General features: G+C 41.4%; 1 protein-coding gene across 1 annotated transcript in view; it reads right to left on the bottom strand.

Annotated features, from left to right (window-relative positions):
* PARP15 (poly(ADP-ribose) polymerase family member 15) overlaps positions 1 to 21790 on the bottom strand; it is a 64874-nt gene that overhangs the window by 5410 nt on the left and 37674 nt on the right. The window contains exons 5-10 of the mRNA XM_049878121.1: positions 17170 to 17379; positions 12724 to 12873; positions 10307 to 10369; positions 8701 to 8868; positions 4441 to 4647; positions 574 to 707 (exon numbers count right to left, since the gene is read on the bottom strand). Of these exons, the coding sequence (XP_049734078.1) occupies positions 574 to 707; positions 4441 to 4647; positions 8701 to 8868; positions 10307 to 10369; positions 12724 to 12873; positions 17170 to 17379 (932 nt within the window). The remainder of the gene's footprint in view (positions 1 to 573; positions 708 to 4440; positions 4648 to 8700; positions 8869 to 10306; positions 10370 to 12723; positions 12874 to 17169; positions 17380 to 21790) is intronic.

The raw sequence follows: 21790 nt of genomic DNA, 5'->3' as shown, positions 1-21790 counted from the left end.
ACACAAAAATTTAGGGTGGAGCCTAATTGGGTTAAAGCAGTCAGGGTAACCTCATGATGGGAATCACATACTGATTGGATCAGGTGACCCGGCCTCAGGCCTATCAGCACACGGCACTTCCCAGGCTTGGAGGTTGGTCGAAGTGGTCCATTCAATACAAGGCTCAGGACTTTTGTCCAAGGATGGTGGGACAGAGCTCAGTTTCTCTTCTGTAGGATGTAAATGAGGAAGCACAGAATCCCTCGTTATTGCCAGAAGCCATCCTACAACCACTAGGGAACTCCAGCCTTAAGATGAAGCGGACATGGCTGACAGCAAAGCCAGTTAATATTCTTTAGGCAGTTTGAGTGAATATTTTTGTGAATTACAACTGAAAGTGTCCTAACATACACATTTAACCTTGGACTCTCCTTCATTACTGCTAATGACCATGTGATTCGAAGTCTACAGAACTGGGGTGAATCCAATTGGAATGAATAGGAACATAATAAGGTATTAAGGAAGGAAAAGTTTTTTTTTTCATGTTAGTTCCTTCAACATTTTTTATAAAGTAATTTTTAAACACAACATTACCTTCTCTATTTTGTAGAAAAAACAAGTCTGATTGAACATGCCCATTACAGTGTTATATTCTGGTTGCCCAGGTTGGAGCCAGACCAAGCAGAGACCCTGCTGATTCATGTCAGTCCAGTGTCCAGCAACATCACCTGGAAAGTCAGCATTTAGTGAAAACACAATACCCAGTCCAGGCACTTCTGAAAACCAGGGCACTTCCTGTGCTCCTGTTTCCCATTCATCTAACGCTGGTCTATGAAAAATGGCTACACATTCTATAGTTGCCTTCTTTTATTAGCTTCAATTTTGTAAACACAGATGAAGTGAATGGTTCTGATGCCAATACGACACCTAATATCTTTATTAATGGTCTAGCTAAAATATTAGGCAAACTTAGACTTACTGTATCTTCATATTAAAATCTCCCTGGAAATTCCAGAAGAAACTGGTATATAAACATGAAAGCAAATTTCACTTCACTTATCTGTTCACTTTTATGTTTTATTTAATGTGACTCTTTATTATTTTTCTCTGGAAGCCTGACTGCCCTGCTAAAGATAGTTAAAGCCCATTGTTCTGTATCCCACCTTCAACACTAAGCAGAGAAAGCGCCATATACAGAAAATGGCAGGAATGCTTAGAGAATGCTTCCGCAGAAGGTGATGGTGCCCAGAGTTTTCCTTTTCTTTCCAATGATTTCTGGGAATTTCTAAAACGCTGAAGCTAGACATCGGATTGCCATGATGACATGACTAGTATAAATATGGCCAGGTTGCGTTAATGAGGAAAATTCCACAAGATGGTACAACACTGTAGATTTCTTCCTTAGAAAGAAAACTGCAATTCACTTATTTTTAGTGAAACGTATACCAGACCTGGGAGAGGGATCCAGGGTATTCCTTTCCTGTTCAGCAAGTCTGTGTAGGGAGTTAGGTTCTGGTGTCACAGCTAGGCACCTAACCCTAATCATTATACTTTTTAAATTCCATCTTCAAAGAGTTCTTCTGGAGAAGTTTCCCACCAATACGATGTGTAGTTTCTTCAAATTATATTCTTTCTTTTTCCCACTGTGCACTCCCTTCAGGATCTTTTGGCCTAGTGATTTTTAGTCCTAGGTCTTGGGGTCCTTTTGCAACTGCTGCTTGCTTTCCTCTTACTACAGCAGGCAACACTGTGAAGTGAATAACTGAAGTTTTTCTTCTTGCCCCTACCCTTTCCATGCCAAGAAGTTGCAGAGTAGAAAGCTGCCAGGGCTTGAAATCAGAAGACCTGATCAGTCTCACTCTGTTACCAGCCATGGGACACTGAACAAGTAATACTACTTCCGAGTAAGTCTTTATTTTCTTCTCTCTAAAGAGAAATTACAGTATCTGCTCCATCTACCAACTCACAGGATTATTACAAGGATAACATATAACAAAGGATGTGAAAGCACTTTAGGGAATGCCGAGTCCTTTATAAATATACGGTTATTATTTTAAAAGTGGAGGGTCAGTGAAAGAGAAGAAGACCCTCAACAAGATGGATTGACAACAGTGGCTGCAATAATGGGCTCAAATATAGCAACACTGTGAGGATGGTGCAGGGCCGGGCAGTGTTTCGTTCTGTTATATATGGGGTTGCCTTTGGCACAGCCAACTCAATGGCACATAAAGATACTAACAACATTTGAAAACCTGGTTAAGCTTGTTATTTTTTTACATCCTAGAGCTATTTGCATTTAAAAAGGGAGTAGAGGCTAAAGCTAAGAGTATTGAAAGGCAAGACTTCTAAATCATACCCGCAAGCCACACCAAATTCTGCTACCTACTCTGTCTGTGTACAAAAAGTGATCCGGGCTAGACAGTTTACAGATGAGGAAACTGAGTTCCAGGAAACTCATCCAGTGTCACAGGGAAGGTCACCATTAAAGTAAGGAACAGAATCTTGGTGTAGAGACTTACAGCCCAGTGCCTCATGGAAAATAACACAGTAGCTACCTTTCTTTAAGTTTTTGCCATGTGCCACGCACCTTCCTGAGCTCTTCACCATATATCTCTTTTAAAAGATAAGTGTCCCTCCACTTTCCCATTTCTGGCATTCAGGATAAATGCCCTCCCTTACCCTTCCCTGTGCACTACCATAGTCTCTTCTCCAGCAATGGGATTAAAAAACAAGAATCGTGGCCTGGCCCTCAGTCTTTGCTCTCCTCACCCTTCGTGCTCGCCAAGAATAATTCCATCCACACTCAGTGGCTTCAACTCCCACCTATTTATAAACCAATAACCAAACCCACTGCCTTCGAGTGGATTCTGACTCATAGCAACCCAGCAGGAGAGAGGAGAACTGGCCCATGGGTTTCCAAGGCTTGTAATCTTTATGCAAGCAGGCTGCCACAACATCTCCCCTGGAGCAGCTGGTGGGTTCAAACCACCAACTTTCAGTTAGCAGCTGAGTCCTTAACCCTGTGCCACCAGGGCTCCTAGATGCTATACTTGGGGTGTATTATTTTCTCCTTTCCTGCGTTCTTTTCCACTTCTTCTAGCCAATGTATCCTGAACTTTGGGGAGAGATAACCCTTCCCTGGCTCTTAGTCCATGTGCAGCAGATAGTGATTCCCTCTGCTTGCCATGTGGTACATGCGACTCTGGCCTGGCCAATCAGTGTTATTCTAGTTTCCTAGCTGCTGCGATGACTTAACTGATCCAATCAGAAGGAATCTCAGGGCTCGTGTGAGACTTCTGTTCCCAGGTATCAATTTCCTGATAGCCAGTATGTATCTCCTCTAGATATTCCCTCTTCTGTCAGACTTGACCATGAAAAAACATGGGCCTGATGCTGCAAGCAGCTGTTTTTCACCATGTGGAGTTTGAGAATAAAAACAATACAACTGAGAAGAGGGTGAAGGGTAAAGAAAACCTAGATGGGTCTAGATGACCTCATATGAGCCCCTAGATCAAACTACATCTAAAGCCATATACACCTGGACCTTTATGCCATTAAAAAGTAAAAGAGTCGATGAATTCCATTTTTATTAAGCTAATGTAAACTGGATTTTCTATTACTTGCAACTGCAAGAATCTTCACTATTATAACTGTTATTTTCATTTTTACTTACTTTTTGTGTGTGTACTATTTGTTGTGACACATTGAGGAGAATAGTTGACAGGGGACACGTGTAGAGAATGGAAATTCCTACTGGCAGCAGGTGGCACACAACAGTTCTCAGTTTAGTGAGGCCATGTATACCTACAGGGCTGCTAGCAAAATCACAGTGCTTTATGGGGTAAAAACTGTGATTCCAAGAGTGGGTTGGATTTTTAGTTATTTTAACAGCGGTGCAGAGGCCACAATATGGAGGAAAGCTGGAGGAACAGGTCAGCACAGGTACTTGCATATAATGTCTAAGCACACACCTTACAGAGTAGCAACCTGGAATCTGCCTGCTTGTGGTGTAGTACAGCCAGCTGACCCTGGTCATTCCCTTCCTGTATCAGCTTCTAATCTCAGGCTAACTTATCTAGAGATGGCTGGTCAATAAACCAGTGTTGGTCAGCTAGTTCATAGCTACAGGGGGACTGAAGGTCAATAGCAATCACTAAGTAAACAACAAGACCTTTGGATAGACTTCTCAAAGCCTAATCTCCTCCTTCTGCCTTCTCCTCTCTTCTATTTTCTTCCTGTTTATTTGCTGCTCCTGTCTCCCAGGTATCATTTTGCCCCTCAGAAAAATAATCATTCCACAGAAAACTGTGTTCTGTAATTCTTGTACTTTTCCCATACCTACGGGATGTTGTCTGTAAAGTTCAGAAAGTGATGGAAAAGTAAAATGAGCATTCACATACAAACATTTTCTAAGTGATGTCAAAGAGAATCACATGATTATTATTTAAATGAACAACTTACATGAGGTCCTGGAGAATGTGGGCTGAAAGGCAGGTGACATGAGGCTTTCTCTTTTTTTCATGCTGTTATAGAATACATTTAGCAGATGAGGTGGAAAGACAACAACTTTAACGATTTTTAATGATCCAGTGGAATGTTCCCCTACAAAATCTTCAATAGCACTGATTATGTCATCAGCCACCACGGCTGGGTTTTTTCCGGCATTTCCTGGGAAAAAAAGCATTAAAAAGTGACAAAAAGAAGTTTCAGCTGGTGTTGGTAATGTCATGAGATTTGGCAAATGCAGTTCTTGGCGCTGTGAGGGAGGAAAGCAGCCCCTGACAGGCAGGAGCTGATCTGGGACTCAAAGCTAGGTCTTAGTGTTCTCTGGTCGAACACAAACAATTTCACAGATCATCATCAAACATGGGCCCTAGTGACCACGATGAATTAAGACAAAAACAAGACTACCCCATAATGTTTTTTGTCTGGCCACAGACAAAAACATAGACATTGTACAAACTGGAAAAATAACCAAACATCCTCATATCCTGATTGACAGGAGCAACTTCATTACCTCTCGCAACTTTAGCCTCACTCCATTCTTCTTACCTTCTACATACCCAATCATAAAAGTATACCCACTTCCTGAAAGTATCCAGTCCAGAGCAGAATCCCTCTTCCTTAAGGCTGCCACATATCACCTAACAGAAGCCCAAATCCATTAAGTCCTTTCTAACATCCTCTTACTGAGATGCTTGCCTGGGTCCTCCTAGTGTGTGTTCCTGAGGACATCAGCAGTGCAGAGGAAAGAACACGTGATTTGTGTATAGAAGATCCAGATTTATGTTCTGGTCCTGCCACGTATTAGCTGCGTGATCTTGGGTAAGTCATAGAATCCCTTGAAACTTCACTATACTCAGCTATAAAATTGGAGTGATAATAGAAGGTAATAGATAATAGAGTTTAGAATGTGGTAGCTAAGAATATAGTGATTAAAAGCATAATGGTAAAAAAAAAAAAATCATGTAATGCTTTAAAATGTACAGGTTTTGGGACCAAACTGCCTGGTTTTGAACCTAGTTCTGTCATTTACTATCTGTATGACCTTGTGCTTTAATACCTCAAGTTCCTCAACTGCAAAATAGGGAAACTAATAGTCAGGGGTAGGTCTAGGTTTTGTAGAGCCTGAACCTTATACATCTCAGAAAAAGAATACAAAATGACATATAAAGTTATGTGTAAAAATGAATATAGTAAGAAAAGAAATCACAACAAAGGATAAACTTCAAAAAGCTGAAAATTGTATTCTCAACTCAACTTGCTTTTAGCTGGGTCCCAACAATTCTTGCAGCAATTCCACCATCATCCAACGTGAAGGGAAGTCTCATGAGAAGTCAGAGTGGAAGGAGACAGTGGTCTTCATTGATGGGGGTTAAAATACCTGACTTTTGAAGTTTCACTAAATCATATAACCATGTGAAGATGTTAGAGCCTCTCTCAGGGCCTTTAAAAAGGTCTGTGCAAGTGAAGTCCCAATGCCTAAACTTCATTAGCCTCAGAGTAAACTCCCTTTGCTGACCAGGATCTATGTCACAGGTGACTAGCCCTCCCAGTTTGCCCTCCACTGAGAGGGTGCCCAGGATGCAGTACTTTCAGTGCCAAAACCAGGAAAATCCCGGGCAAATTTGGACAAGGTGATCACCTGATATAAGGTTATGGTGAGGAATGAGTTTTTACATGTAAATCACTTGGAACACGTAGTAAACAATTACTACATAAGTAACCTCAATAAAGGATAGCAATTATTATTACTACTACTACAGCAAATATAACTGTCCCAGCTACTTCATGGGCGTTTGGTGATGCTCAAAATAGATACTATCTGGGAAACATTTTGAAAGTGTAAATCACCACACAAATGTTGTCTATTGAATCACTGAGAAAAGAGAATGTATCCTCAAAATCACCTTTATTCATAAAATCCTTCAGCAAAATTAATGAGCAATGATTCTGCACTCAAAATAGGGCAGAGAACAGGTATAAGAGACTCGGTGTGGTATGTGTTGGGCCTCAAATGGCCTAACTGCAAATTTCCCTCCCAAATCTGCTCCCCGAGGTGAGGCCCCTTAGCCAAACAACCCCTCTTATCACAGGGACTGGGCACAGTTCCTACTTATCCCTGAGTAGCAGGTTTCAGTTCCCTGTCAGCCTGTGGAATTATTCAAACAAGCCAATCATATCCTTCTGTGGAAACCAGGGGGGACCCCAACCTCTTGGTACTACAAAGCCTGCCTCCCACAGCCCTTCTTCACTCTGTTCCTCAGTGCGGCCCCTGTGTGGTATACAGTGTCCTCCTCCTCCAGGCTGTGTCTGTGAGTAGTAAACTCCTTTTAATCTCATCTGTCCAGAGTCAGGTGTCACATGTTTGGCCACTCCCTAACTAGGGTGGTAATTCACCAGTGGTGAATAGGAGGTGATTAAAACACACGGTTTTTCTCTTGAGCATGTCATAACGTATTCATAATTGAGGAGGCAAGATACAAGCATTTCACAGACCCTCACAGTTCCTCCTCTGGGACTTCGCAGTCGCTCTCCTTCTCCGCTACTGCCTAAGATTATTTGTTTGGTTCTTTTGCTGACTTTCCCTCCTTTTTTGCTCACAGTCAGAACGTAGGTGTTTTTCTCTGTTCTGGCTTCAGCCTTCTTCTGTCTATGCAGTCCCTTGGCAAGCTCATTCTACCTACCTAGTTGCAGTCCTTCTCATGATATGGCTGATTATAGTACCTACATCCATGGCCTCCACTTGGTGTGTCATTCTTGGTTACCATGTCCTGCATATATTACTAAATCACGAGCTCCTCGCGCAAACGGGGCTTAATCCACCCTGTTTCCCCAGAGTAGTAGAGTGCTGGTACCAGGTGAAAGGAATGAACCAACTAGAGTTCTAGAAACGATTGTAAACGTCTGATGGTAACAATGGAGAAGATGATTTCTAATCTGGGTCTTGAAAAAAGTAGTAACTGTAATTTGCAAGATGGTGGTGGGAAAGGACCCCAGATGAGGAGAATAATATAAACAAAAGGAGTAAAAAGGAAGACAAAGAAGATTATGAATGACAGGTGGTAATGAGAGCAGTAGGAAAACCAGGGAAGAGTGTGCTGCAAACACTGGATGGGCGTCCTGGGATTCATGCAGGGAGGGCCTGGAATGCCTGGTGAAGGCATTCAGTCTTAATCTGGAAAGCAGAATGAAGTCAACAGAGTTGGGCTAAGATAGTAACAATGACTCTAAGGCCAGGAGTTTCTAAAAGAACCTCTTAGATTAATAGTAACCTGTGGCTGCAGATACTGCCCAACCCCTAACTTCCCACATGCCCATGAAAATGACAGTGACATGAGTGTGAATTAATTACGGGGTCAGCAGCATCATTCTCAACTAAAAAGAGCAAGTTATGGTATGATATACAGATGATAAGGACAGTGTTCCTGGAAACTGTGAATAGGATGAACCCGAGCTTGTTCTTAAGGGTAAGGAATGTTCCTTACTCTTGATTTTATTCCCTGCGCCGTGCACAGGGCCTCAGTGATAGTATTTCAGTTTACTGAACGCATGAACTACGAGATAACTGAGACACTGCAGTAAACCAGGTGGGAGGTGTATGAAGGGTTCTGAGATGAGAAAGAAGGCTGAAACTGAACAACGCTCTGGAAAATTCATCAGGACTTGCTACCTGTAGGGATCTGGGGACACAAAAAAGCAAGGGAGACAGGCCAGGGGAACTGGGAGGATCATGGCACCACCAAGGAAAGGAAGCTAGAAAACTAAAGAACTCCATTGTGTCTATTTAGGGAGGAGGATGATGAGCTTGGATTCTGATGTCATTAAGTTTCTGGCAACAGGAAAACCTCACAGAGTAGATCCCAGAGAGGCATAAAAATGCTGATTTGGGAATGGGTGCAGAAATCGTCACTGACGCAATGAAAGCAAACGAATCCCGCAAAGGCAAAAAGAAAACAAAAAAAAAGGAAAAGTGAGAAAACCATGAAGCTAAAGACCAAACATGAAAAAAATACTTAGGGAACATATAATAAAGAAGAAAGATGGATGAAAGAGGCTGAGACCCCACAGATGAGGCCCTCGGGATCTAAATGATTGCCCATTCTCCGAGTTACATCACTATTGCTACCTTCAAATTGACTCAGTATTAATTTCATTAAGGGTGAAATGCAGTCTAAAAGAGTCTGATTTAGAATTTTAGGTTGATAAGAGACTACAGACCTGTTCCGATGGCTGGAAGGCAAACTGACGCGTAGTGCCTCTTTTTACACTCCCATAGAACGCTACAGACCGTCTTCTTCACATCGTTGTCCCCAATAACATGAATTATCCTCTTACACATTAAGCATCCCCCTTGTGTAACTATAAAATCACGGCGAGTCTGTGCAGCTGAAAAAAAAAGACAGACAATAAAGCAAATTGTTACTCGAAGCAACACTGTGATTACGGGAAAATGATAATAGCTGACATCAGAAAAAGCAGAGATTTCTGATCAAGCCCAGCTGCCCTCGCTCCCGCTGGTTTTCATTCACTGGACCTGGGAAAGATCCATTCTCTTTACAATCACATTCTTTTTTTTTTTTCCTGGATAAAGGTTGGTTTCCACATGAAGGTACTAGTGTCCACTTACATGTCCATTTATTTGTTTAAAGTTTTTGTTTGTATTTTTTTTACACTTTTTTAAAATTGTGCTTTAGGTGAAAGTTTACAGAGCAAATCAGTTTCTCATTTAACAATTTCTACACAAACTGTTTTGTGACACTGGCTGCAATCCCCAAGATGTGTCAACACTCTCCCCTTCTCCACCCCAATTTCCCTGTTTCCATTTGTCCCGTTTTCCTGTCCCTTCCTGCTTTTTGTCTTTGCTTTTGGGCAGGTGTTGCCCGTTTGGTCTCATTTACATGATCGAGCTATTTTTTGTTTTATAGGCCTGTGTAATCTTTGGCTAAAGGGTGAACATTGTGGGGATACAACACATTCTTTAACTCAATAAATACGTTGTAGAGTATTCTGGGTACTTTTCAAAAGCACTCTACCTGCATTACTAATTCACTTCACCCTCAAAACAAGCCTACGAGGGAGATAGTGTTTTCTCCATATCACAGATTAAACTGAGGCACAGAGAAGTAAAGTAAGTAGCACAAGATTGCCCAGGATGTGAACCCAGGCAGTCAGTCTCCATGGTCTGTAACTCTCACTCCACCAGGCCAGAAGAATAGTCTCTACTTATTCAGCCAGATTAATTTTTCAAGGAGGTAAAAGCTAAGTACTCTGTGGTGCAGAGATTGAAAGGATAGTAACTTCTCCCTCTCTCAGGGCCTTGGGAGATCTTGGGCACATGGAATTACCAGAGCAGTTGGAAGGCTCTGCCCAGTTGGTTCAGGCTTCTCTCAGTACAGCAGGGCCCCAGCAAAACGACAGGGGAGGGGAGTGGATCCCTGCCTGCCTCACCCTGCTGTCCTTGTGAGCACCCAGTTTTCCTTGTTGACCCTTGGATGTCCCACTTGCTTTCCCCTTTCAGGCAGCCTCCTTAGCCTTTTCCAACTAGCCCAACCCCGGCTTCATTCTCTGCTCTGCCTTCCAACCCCAGCTCTTCCAATATACTGTTGTTGTTATGTGCCGTCGAGTCGAATCTGACTCATAGTGACCCTATAGGACAGAGTAGAATTGCCCCATAGAGTTTCCAAGGAGCACCTAGTGGATTTGAACTGCCCACCCTTAGGATAGCACCTGTAGCACTTAACCACTATGCCACCAGGGTTTCCCTAGTTCCCATAGGTCCTCTAATTTTCAGCAGGTTGTAGCCAAAAGTAACATGTGACCATACCTTTTATAGCACATTCATTTTCCACAGCTGGTCCAGCACCTTCTAAAATTGCCTTGGACACCCCTAAATAAGACATGTCGATGGTAACAAGCATCAGTTAGAATTCAATGAGTGCCTCTTGTATATTCGACTTTTGTTCAACTCACCCTTTTGAACGCCATTAGACCACCCTTTCTATAACAATGTTCATTTGCTGGCTGATGGGTAAACAATTTGATCCATATTCTGATGGCACTACATAGTTGCTGAAAGTCCAGGGTCTGCAACTTTACTGTTACTGTTTGTACAGTGGTATTTTTACAGTTGTTTGAAAATTTTTGCATTCTACTCAATTAAATTATAAATATAAGTGAAAAATATATTTTTTTTTTTTACTAACAAGAAGCATGGATCCAAAACCGTAACAAAATACAGCATGGTACTTAAGTTCTTTAATTTTATTTAATTTTATTGTTTTCTTTCACAAGTAAACAAATAGTTGGCTGGCTTCAGGTCAATGACTCTTCCGATGCGACTAGTCACATCTAATGACGGCTAGGTTGAATGGCCGAAATCATGGACTTTACATTTTGACAGATGACTTGGAGTGCTAAATTCACCATTTATTAGCTAAAGTGTGACTAAGCAGTTCCTCATCCATCACACACAGACTGCTGTAATACCTCGCTCACAGGGAGATAATGCAATGAAAAGTGCTTAGCACAGAACCTGGCACACTGCAAGTACTGAATAAATGTTAGTTATTTGACCATCCCAAAAATTGTATGTATGTGTGTTGTATATATGTCATTGTTAGTTTCTATCAAGTCAGTTCCGACTCATGGCAACCCCAAATGTGCAGAATAGAATGGCTCCATAGGGTTTTCAAGGCTGTGAACTTTCAGAAGCATATCGCCAGGGCTGTCTTCCAAGGTGCCTCTGAGTAGGTTCGAATTGTCAGCCTTTTGGCTAAGTAGTGGAGCGCTTAACTGTTTGCATCACCCAGGGAAAAAGTTCTAAGTAAGCAGACATATGTTGGGAGGCTCAAAATTGTCACACCAACGGGGGCAGCCCAACGTTTTTTTTTTTTTCCATTTTTTTATGCTTTAAATGAAAGTTTACAAATCAAGTCAGTCTCTTGTACAAAAATTTATATACACCTTGCTATGTACTCCTAGTTGCTCTCCCCCTAATGAAACAGCACACTCCTTCTCTCCACCCTGTGTTCCCATGTCCATTCAGCCACGCTCTGTCCCCTCTGCCTTCTCATCTCCCCTCCAGACAGGAGCTGCCCACAAAGTCTCATGTGTCTACTTGAGCCAAGAGGCTCACTCCTCACCAGTATCATTTTCTATCCCATAGTCCAGTCCAATCCCTGTCTGAAGAGTTGGCTTTGGGAATGGTTCCAGTCTTGGGCAAACAGAAGGTCTGGGGACCATGACCTCTGGGGTCCTTCTAGTCTCAGTCAGACCATTAAGTCTGGTCTTTTTATGAGAATTTGAGGTCCGCATCCCACTGCTCTCCTGCTGTGTCAGGGAATCTCTATTGTGTTCCCTGTCAGGATAGTCATCAGTTGTAGCCAGGCACTGTCTAGTTCTTCTGGTCTCAAGCTGATGTAGTCTCTGATTTATGTGGCCCTTTCTGTCTCTTGGGCTCATAATTACCTTGTTCTTTGGTATTCTTCATTCTCCATTGCTCCAGGTGGGTTGAGACCAATTGATGCATCTTGGATGGCCACTTGCTAACGTTTAAGACCCCAGGTGCCACTCACCAAAGTGGGATGCTGAATGTTTTCTTAATATATTTTATTATGCCAATTGACCTAGATGTCCCCCGAAACCATGGTCCCCAGACCCATGCCCCTGCTACTCTGGCCTTCAAAGCATTCATTGGGTTTTTTTCAGGAAACTAATTTGCTTTTCAGCTCAACATTTTTTTTGAAAATTAAGGAAAACGGGTTTTGCCTTTGGGTCAGCATATTGTAGAGAAGTGAATCGTTACAGGAGATGAGATGTGTATGTCAACTGAGATATATAAAAAGGGATATAAAAGTAGAGGAACTTAAAACTTACTAAGTTATAAGTATGGCAGTTTTAATAGTTCAGAGCTGTAGAGGGAATGAGAGCAGACACTGACTAAGTGCCTACTGTGGTCCAACATAGTATGATGCCCTTTACATCAGTTATACCCCATTTATTCCTCCTCTCGGAGCTAGGCATTTGAAGAGAAACCGAGACTCAGAGAGCTTAAGTGGCTTGTCCAAGACCAGACAATACAAAAGGCATAGCTGGGATTCAAACCCAGTTCTTTGTGATTCCAGGGCCCATGTATATTCTACAACACTCTCTGACTACTCAGGGCAGTATTAGTCATAATTTGCTTTCCAGATTTTAGTCATGTGAATAGTTACAGTAAAGTAAATTGCTTAAAGAAAATACCTGATTTCAAATTAAATGTTCTAGTTGTTGAATTCACAATTACATCGGCTCTTTCATTGGTGATATCTCCAATAGCAACTTGGAAAGCAATGGCACCAATTTTCATTTCATGTGTTCCAAACTGAGTGCTAGAGACAGTCCCAAAGATACCTGAAAAGAAAGAAAATGGATTAAAAAAAATAGGCTGGCTCCTGGAGAAAAGGCAAACATAAGGACCTACTCTCTTCCCACTCCTCTTTCTTTCCCTCTGAGAGAATCCAGATATCACTATGTCTTCTATACTGTTATACTGCTGGGTTTTCTTTCTTAAGTTAAAAGGATGAGGCAGAAACACCTGTTTTGGACCAATCCATTTGTTTATAAAACAGAGATGGGAAAGCCTGTAGACAGAACAAGTTGGTGGAGTAGAGAGTGGAAGGCAAAGAACCTTGTTTTACACATGTTATGTTTATATGTCATATGTTTGTAGAGAACCAGGCGAAGACACCTAGTGGGCAGTGAATGCGTTGGAGTTCAGGAGAGGGTCCCACCTGGAGATACAAATTGGCAATCATGAGCACATTGTTGTTGTTAGTTGCCACTGAATCGGCTCTGACTCATGGTGACTTTATGAGCAAAAGAACAAAACATTGTCCGGTCCTGTGCCATCTTTATGATCATTGGTATGTTTGAGCCCACTGTTGTGGGTACTGTGTTAATCTATCTCATTGAGGGTTTCCCTTGTTTTTGGTGGCCCTCTTCTTTACTAAACATGATGTCCATTTCTAGCAATTGGTCTTTCCTGATGGCATGTCCAAAGTAAGCAAATTGAAGTCTTGCCATCCTTGCTTCTAAGGAACATTGTAGCTGTATTTCTTCTAAGACTAATTGGTTCATGCTTCTGGAAGTCCACAGTATATCAATATTCTTTATCACCACCACAATCTGAATGCATCAGTTCCTCTTCTGTCTTCCTTTCTCATTATCTATCTTTGCATGTATATGAGGCAACAGAAAATACCATGGTGGGTCAGATGCACCTTAGTCATCAAAATGACATCTTCGCTTTTTAAATTTTTAAAGAGGTCTTTTGCAGCAAATTTGCCCAATGATGAGCACAAAGATGATATTTGAACACATTAGATTATACTAGATCTCCAAGGGACTGAATATAGACCAAGAGGGGAAAAGAAGCAAGGACAAAGTCCAGCATTAAAAAGTCAGGGGAAAGAAGATGAACAAGGAAAGAAGACTCAGAATGAACAGTCAATGAGGGAAGAGAAAAAACCAGAGTAGTGTCCTAGCAGCAAATGAAAAGGTGTATCTACAACGAAGAGTCCTTGATGGAGCAGCAGAAAAGTGGGGTGCAGACCTCAAATTCTAGTAAAAAGACCAGACTTAATGGTCTGACTGAGGCTGGAGGGACCTCAGAGGCCATGGCCCCTGGACTCTCCATTAGCCCAAAACTAAAAACATTCCTGACTCTTCAGACAAAGATTAAGCTGGACTATAAGACATAAAATGATACTGGTGAGGAGTGTGCTTCTTAACTCAAGTAGACACATGAGACTATGTGGGCAACTCCTGCCTAGAGGAGAGATGAGAAGGCAGAGGGGGACAGGAGCTGATTGAGTGCACATGGGAAATACAGGGTGGAGAGAAAGAGTGTGCTGTCACGTTGTAGAGAGAGCAAGTAGGATCACATAACAATGTGTATATAAGTTTTTATATGAGAAACTGACTTGAATTGTAAACTTTCACTTAAAGCAAAATTAAAAAAAAAAAAAAGCTATATCTAGGAGGCAGGAACCACCAGTTATGTCCAATGCTGCTAAGAGATCAAGTAAAATGAGGGCTGAGAAGTGGTTATTGAGCTTAGCAACGTAGAGGTCATTGATGACTTTGACAAGGGCAGTTTTGGTGGAATGGTGGAGGTGAAAGCTTGTCCGGAGTGGATGTAAGAAATAATGAGAAGAGAGGAAATGCGGATGAGTATAGACTAACTCAGTCAAGAAATTTTGCTGCAAAGGAAAGCAAAGAGATAAAGAAGGAGCTGACGGGGACTTGGGGGCCAAGGGAAATTTTATAGTTGCCTGATTTTTTTTGTTACCGCAAAACAAAACAAAACAGAAAACACAATTATTTCAGTTAGATCTGTTCAAAGCCTCAAGTTAATTCATAGCATATCCCAGTACATGTGTGGATTTCTTAACCATCTGTGTGACCCCTAATCTGACTTCATTCATGCATCAAATGGTTAACAATCACTTTAAACGTCAAGGGAAAAGAAAAATCGCTGTTACATTTGTAGTTGGAAAACTCAACCAAGGCTGAACTCTCCTCTGGGAAATCCTGGACATGGGATACTAGTTCTCCTTTGGGGATTTTCAAAGAAAGTTGGTATGTAATTGTTACCAGCATAGGTGGTAGGTTTTTAACCCTGATGGTTCTTGTTTGTTCCAGGAGTTGTAGAAAAATCTGAAGTTTCTGAACTCTACGGCGTTTACCCACAAGCCTTAAGAAATGTCATGACATCTACGATAAAAATCAGTTTACTGGGACTGTAGTTTCATTTCATGTTAGAAGAAAACACATTTTGAAAAGTAATTAGAATTACAAAGACTCAGTAGAAGAATCCTGATCAAAGGGGAGCAGATTGAAAGAGAATTTGAAATTCTCAATGAAATGCTGATTTTCTGGAGCTGCTGAGGCTGCATCAACCCCCAAAACTACTGCCTGTGATAAGCTATCAACTTCAAATCTTAAACCAAAACTATCCCCTGAAATCTGCTTTGAAGCAAAAAACAGTTTATCTTAATTAGTAAAGTCTATCTGCTGTTGGCGAAGAATATTGAATACACCAAGAACTGCCAAAAGAACGAACAAATCTGTCTTAGAAGAAGTACAACCAGAATGCTCCTTAGAGGCAAAGATGGCGAGACTGTGCCTTACATACTTTGGACATGTTGTCAGGAGGGATCAGTCCCTGGAGAAGGACATCATGCTTGGCAGAGTACAGGGTCAGCGGAAAAGAGGAAGACCCTCAGTGAGGTGGATTGGCACAGTGGCTGCAACAGTGAGCTGAAGCATAACGATTGTAAGGATGGCTCAGGACCAGGCAGTGTTTCACTCTGTTGTGCACAGGGTCGCTATGAGTAGGAAGCGACTGGACGGCACCTAACAACAACATCTGCTTTGAGCATGTTCTTTAATGAATTATCTATGTGAGACTGAAACAGGCTGCTCAGCCATACTGAAAACCCTAATCAACACCCCTTACCCCCCTCTTTGTCTTGCTAACCACAAGCTTGTTTTGAGCAGGAAGTCGCAGCAGGTAGTGGCTCCATCCACTGACTAGCCCTAGCTACACCTTGAAGCATGCACAGATTGAAATCATATCCTTCAACTGACACCCCCGCCCCCCTGCAAATACAGGCATGGGAGGGCTAAAGGCAGAAAATTCCGGGTACCAAACCCAACCTCCTGGCGCCATTGGAAACAAAAAGCTCCCCAGCCCCCTTAGTCAGCGAGCACGTGGCCTTAAGGTCACTAGACCCCACGCGCTCCTTGTATGGGCAGACAATAAACTTGCCACTTTCTGTTTCCATTGCAATCACTGTCCGTCTTATTTCAATTGGCTAGTAGGACAAGAACCCGAGCGGCGTTTGGTTACAAGATCAAATTGACAACAGCAACTCAAAAGGTTGGATGGGAAACTAAGGGGGAAGTGAGTTTAAGATAATGGTGGTAGAATAATTTGGAAAAGGATAGCAAGAATGGTAGCAGATCTTGAAGAACGTAATCAGTGTCCCTGAATTGTACATGTAGAAATTGTTGACATGGTATAGCTTTGGCTGTGTATACCGCCACCAAAATAAAAACATTTTAAAAAAGTAATTGGATTTAGAGGTTATAGCTAAAAATTAAAATTTAGTGCTAAATTTGTATGCAAAGTTAGATTTCACAATGTCAAATTCTATTTGCCCCAAGTTCTATTTATCCTACTTACCTTATCTGACCATGGACATATACGCTGTTGGATGTAAGTTATTTACAACCCATAGTTACAAACCAACCCCCATAAAGCCTATTATATTAAAAACCTGAGGTACATACAATGCTTCATAATAACAAATGGGCACTCCTTTGTAATACACATCAAAACACTATTATTATTATTACTGTATTATTATATTAAAGATGTTTTAGTGTATCTGGAAGTATTTCTTTAATGTTTTTTATGCAGGGAAAGGTACACTATGTAGTATACACTAAGAAAAACACTTGACTAATGTATAATGTTACATACAAACCTCACAGAACTGTTTCGACTTCCATACAAATCCAATTTAAAGACAGATTTAGGAACGGAACTCTTTTGTAATCTGGGGACTTGTCTGCATAGGAAATTCAGAGTTCCACATTATCCTGCTCCCATGATAACTATCTCACCATTTGGTACTTTACCATTTCTGGGAACAAAGCTCTGGCTCTCCTCTTGGATTTCGGGGCTGTAAGGGTTCACCAGGGCCTGCGCTCCCACATATGGGTCTTCATCAGATGGGTTCACTACAACATCAACATGTCTGGTGAGGTCATTCTTCAAAACCCATACCCTTATTTCAGGAGTCGGTATTTTTATGAAGATTTTCTGAGACTTAGTATGACCTTCCAGCTCTGGAGAGACCAGGGTAGAGATACAAACAAATTTATTATGGAGGACCTTATACAACAGACTCTCATTTTTAAAAATGTTGAAGTCATTGTGGTTAAGAGAAATTTGAGAACAATGTTCACTAGTGGTCACCAGCGGCAGCAGGAAGAGGGAAAGGGGGGTTAACGGTGATGGAAGTATCGCATTGATTAAGGGTAGGGTTGCACAACCAATTATTGTAATTGCTGTCAATAAATTGTACACTTTGGGGTATGGGCAGGAGGGCAAACTGTCAAAAATTTTACCTTTCGGTGCAGGAAAGCAGTGGGATGTAGACCCAAAATTCTCATAAAAAGACCAGACTTAATGGTCAGACTGGGACTAGAAGGACCTTGGAGGCCATGGTCCCCAGACCTTCTGTTAGCCCAAGACAGGAACCATTCCCGGGGCCAGCTCTTCAGATAGGGATTGGACTGGAACATGGGATGGAAAATGATACTGGTGAAGAACGAGCTTCTTGGATCAAGTGGTCACATGAGACTATGTTGGCATCTCCTGTCTGGAGGGGAGATGAGAGGGCAGAGGGGGCCAGAAGCTGCCCAAATGGAGAGGAGGAGAGAGAGTGGAGGGAAGGACTGTGTTATCTCATTAGGGGGAGAGCAATTAGGAGTGTATAGCAAGTTGTATGTAAATTTTTTTGTGAGACTGACCTGATTTGTAAACTTTCACTTAAAACACAATTAAAAAAAATTTTTTTCACTTCTCTCCGTGGTCTCATTTTTATCATTCATTTCGCCCTTGATCTTTTGGGTTTTGTCTTTAGAATCCAGTGCATTCCCCAAAGAACTTTTAGCGACAGGCAGCCATCCTCTCTTCCTGCTTCTTTCCCTTTCTGTTGTTGCAGTTGCTCCGCCTCCTGTTTGTCCTGTTGGTGACTCCAATACCCCCAGCAAAATTTCTTCTTTTTCAAAATGGGCAACTGAGAGCTTAACATAACTAAGGCCACGATAAACCTAAAAATTGTTCTTCCTCTGCCTGCCTCCTTCACATACCTCTGTTAATGACTTCGTTTTGACCAAATGTTAATGACGTTGTTCTTTGTTTTAAACTGATGCAAATAGCCTTTTGTTCTGTCCAGGCTACCTGTGGCCTACAACCCCCACAGGAAAGTTGGACCAGGTATCAGATATGTGTATCTTCAGCCTAATAAAGAAATGTCTGGCAGGGAACTACAAAGACACTTGTAACCCTTGTGACAACATTCTATATAAGCTCTAATGTAAACTTGCTCTTGGGGACTCCATAGAGACAGCCGGTGTTGCTGCCGGGTCCCTGGTAATGCATGCGTCTCCTTAATAAACTTTCTTACTCTTTCTGACTTAGAGTATGTTTCATTGGCTCAGCAGCTCCAGGGCACAGACCCTAATCAAGTAACAATGGAAACATCTACTTTGGAAAAAAAAGTACAGGCATGCCTCAGAGATATGATAGGCTCAGTTCCAAGCCACTGCAATAAAGTGAGTCACGCTAATGTTCTGGTTTCCCAATGCATAGAAAAGTTATGTTTATACTATACTATAGTCTATTAAGTGTGCAATAGCATTGTGTCTCAAAAAACAATGTACATACCTTAATTTAAAAAATACCTTATTACTAAAAAATGCTACCCATCATCTGAGCCTTTAGCGAGTCATAACCTTTTTCCTGGCGGAGGGTCTTGCCTTGACATTGATGGCTGCTGACTGATCAGGGTGGTGGTTATTGAAGGTTGGGTGGCTGTGGCAATTTCTTAAAATAAGACAAAAATGAAGTTTGCTGCATCGGTTGACGCTTCCTTTCATGAAAGATTTCTCTGTAGCATGTGATTCTGTTTGATAACATTTTACCCACAAAACTTCTTTCAAAATTGGAGTCAATCCTCTCAAACCCTACTGCTGCTTTACCAACTAAGTTGATGTAGTATTCTAAATTTTTTGTGTCATTTCAACAACGTTCACGGCATCTTCACCAAGAGTAGATTCCATCTCAGAGAACTACTTTCTTTGCATAAGAAGCAACTTCTCACCCATTCATGAGATGGCAGCAATTCGGACCCACCTTCAGGGTCCACTTCTAATTCTGTTTCTCTTGCTATTTCTACTACATCTGCAGTTACCTCCTCCACTGAAGTCTTGAACACCTCAAAGTCATCCACGAGGATTGGAATCAACTTCTTCCTAACGCCTGTTAATGTTTATATTTTGACCTCCTCTCATGAATCATAAATATATTTAACAGCATTTTTTTTTTTTTTTGTAGAATGGTGAATCTGTTCCAGAAGATTTTCAATTTACTTTGCCCAGATCCATCAGAGGAATCACTATCTATGGCAGCTATAGCCTTACAAAATGTATTTCTTAAATAATAAGACTTGGAAGTCAAAATTACACCTTGATTCATGGGCTGCAGAATGGATGTTGTGTTAACAGGCTTGAAAACAACATTAATCTCCCTGTACATCTCTATCAAAGCACTTGGGTGACCAGGTGCATTGTCAATGAGCAATAATGTTTTGAAAGCAATCTTTTTTTTTTCTCAGAGTGGGCTTAAAATATTCAGTAAACCATGTTGTAAACGGATGTACTGTCATCCAGGCTTTGTTGTTCCATATATAGAGCACAGGCAGAGTAGATTTAGCATAATCCTTAAGGATCCTAGGATTTTCAGAATGGTAAATGAGCATTGGCGTCAACTTAAAGTCAACAGCTGCATTAGCGCCTAACAAGAGAGTCAGCCTGTCCTTTGAAGTTTTGAAACCAGGCATTGACTTTTCCTATCTAGCTATGAAAAGCCTAGATGGCATCTTCTTTCAATACAAGGGTGTTTCTCATTTACATTGAAAATCTGTTGTTTAACGTAGCCACTTTCATCAATTCTTAGCTAGGTCTTCTGGATAACTTGCTGCGGCTTCTGCTTTACCTTGCACTTTTATATTATGGTGACAGCTTCTTTCCTTAACCCGCGTGAACCAACCTCTGCTAGCTTCAAACTTTTCTTCTGCAGCTTCCTCGCCTCTCTCAGCCTTCATAGAACTGAAGAGAGGAGGGCCTTGCTCTGGACTTGGCTTTGGTTTAAGGGAGTGTTGTGGCTGATCTGACCTTCTATTCCAACCATTAAAATTTTCTCCATAACAGCAATAAGGCTGTTTCGCTTTCTTATTATCATTTGTGTGTTCACCGGAGTAGCACTTTAAATTGCCTTCAAGAACTTTTCCTTTGCATTCACAACTTGGCTAACTGTTTGGCACAAGAGGCCTAGCTTTCAGCCTGTCCCAGCTTTCGGCGAGCTTTCCTCACTAAGCTTAATCATTTCTAGCTTTTGATTGAAAGCGAGAGATGTGCAACTCTTCCTTTCACTTGAACACTTAGAGGTCATTGTAGGGTTCCTAATTGGCCTAATTTCAATATTGTCCTGTCTCAGGGAATAGAGAGGCCTGAGGATAGGGAGAGAGACGGGAACATTTGGTCAGCAGAGCAGTCAAAACACACACAACATTTATCAATTAAGTTCACCATCTTATACAGGCGTGGCTCATGACACTCCAAAACAATTACAGTAGTAACATCAAAGATCACTAATCACAGATTACCATAACAGATACAATAATAATGAAAAAGCTTGAAATATTGTGAAAATTACCAAAATGTGGTAAGAGACATGAAGTGAGCACATACTGTTGGAAAAATGGTGCCGATAGATTAGCTCGACACAGGGTTGCCAGAAACTTTCAGTTTGCAAAAAACACAATATCTGCAAAGCGCAGTAAAACAAAGTATGCCTGTACTTCTTTCTTCTCTATTCCAGCAAAAGCTAGTGCAGTTCAGGCTTTCTAATTTTTTTTTCCAAAACAAAGAAAAGAAGTATTTTATGTTAGAACACGTTCATCTACAAGTAACAGAAATTTTGGCTAGAAGTGGTTTCAACAATAGTCGCCCCAAATAACAGGACATCCAGAGAGTTCCAAGCTGGATAATGCCAGTCAGTGACTAAGAAAATGATCTTACTGTGGTAAAATATATATAACAATTTGCCATTTTAACCATTTTGGAGGGCGGAGCTGAAATGGAACTTTCTTTTTTTTCCCTTTTTTTATTACTGTACTTTAGATGATAGTTTACAGAACAAACTAGCTTCTCACTAAATGATTAGTACACATATTGTTTTGTGACATTGGTTACCAACTCCACAACATGTCAACACTCTCCCTTCTTGACCTCGGGTTCCCTACTACCAGCTTTCCTGTCCTCTCCTGCCTTCTAGTCCTTGTCCCTGGGGTGGTGTGCCTCTTCAGTCTTGTTTTGTTTTATGGGCCTAATCTTTGGCTGAATGGTGAACCTCCGGGGTGACTTCATCACTGAGCTAAAAGAGTGTCCAAGGACCATACTCCTATTTTAA

This window comes from Elephas maximus, chromosome 1 (genome assembly GCF_024166365.1).
Source record: "Elephas maximus indicus isolate mEleMax1 chromosome 1, mEleMax1 primary haplotype, whole genome shotgun sequence".
NCBI classification, from domain to species: domain Eukaryota; kingdom Metazoa; phylum Chordata; class Mammalia; order Proboscidea; family Elephantidae; genus Elephas; species Elephas maximus.
This window is presented reverse-complemented; position numbering and strand designations above follow the sequence as displayed.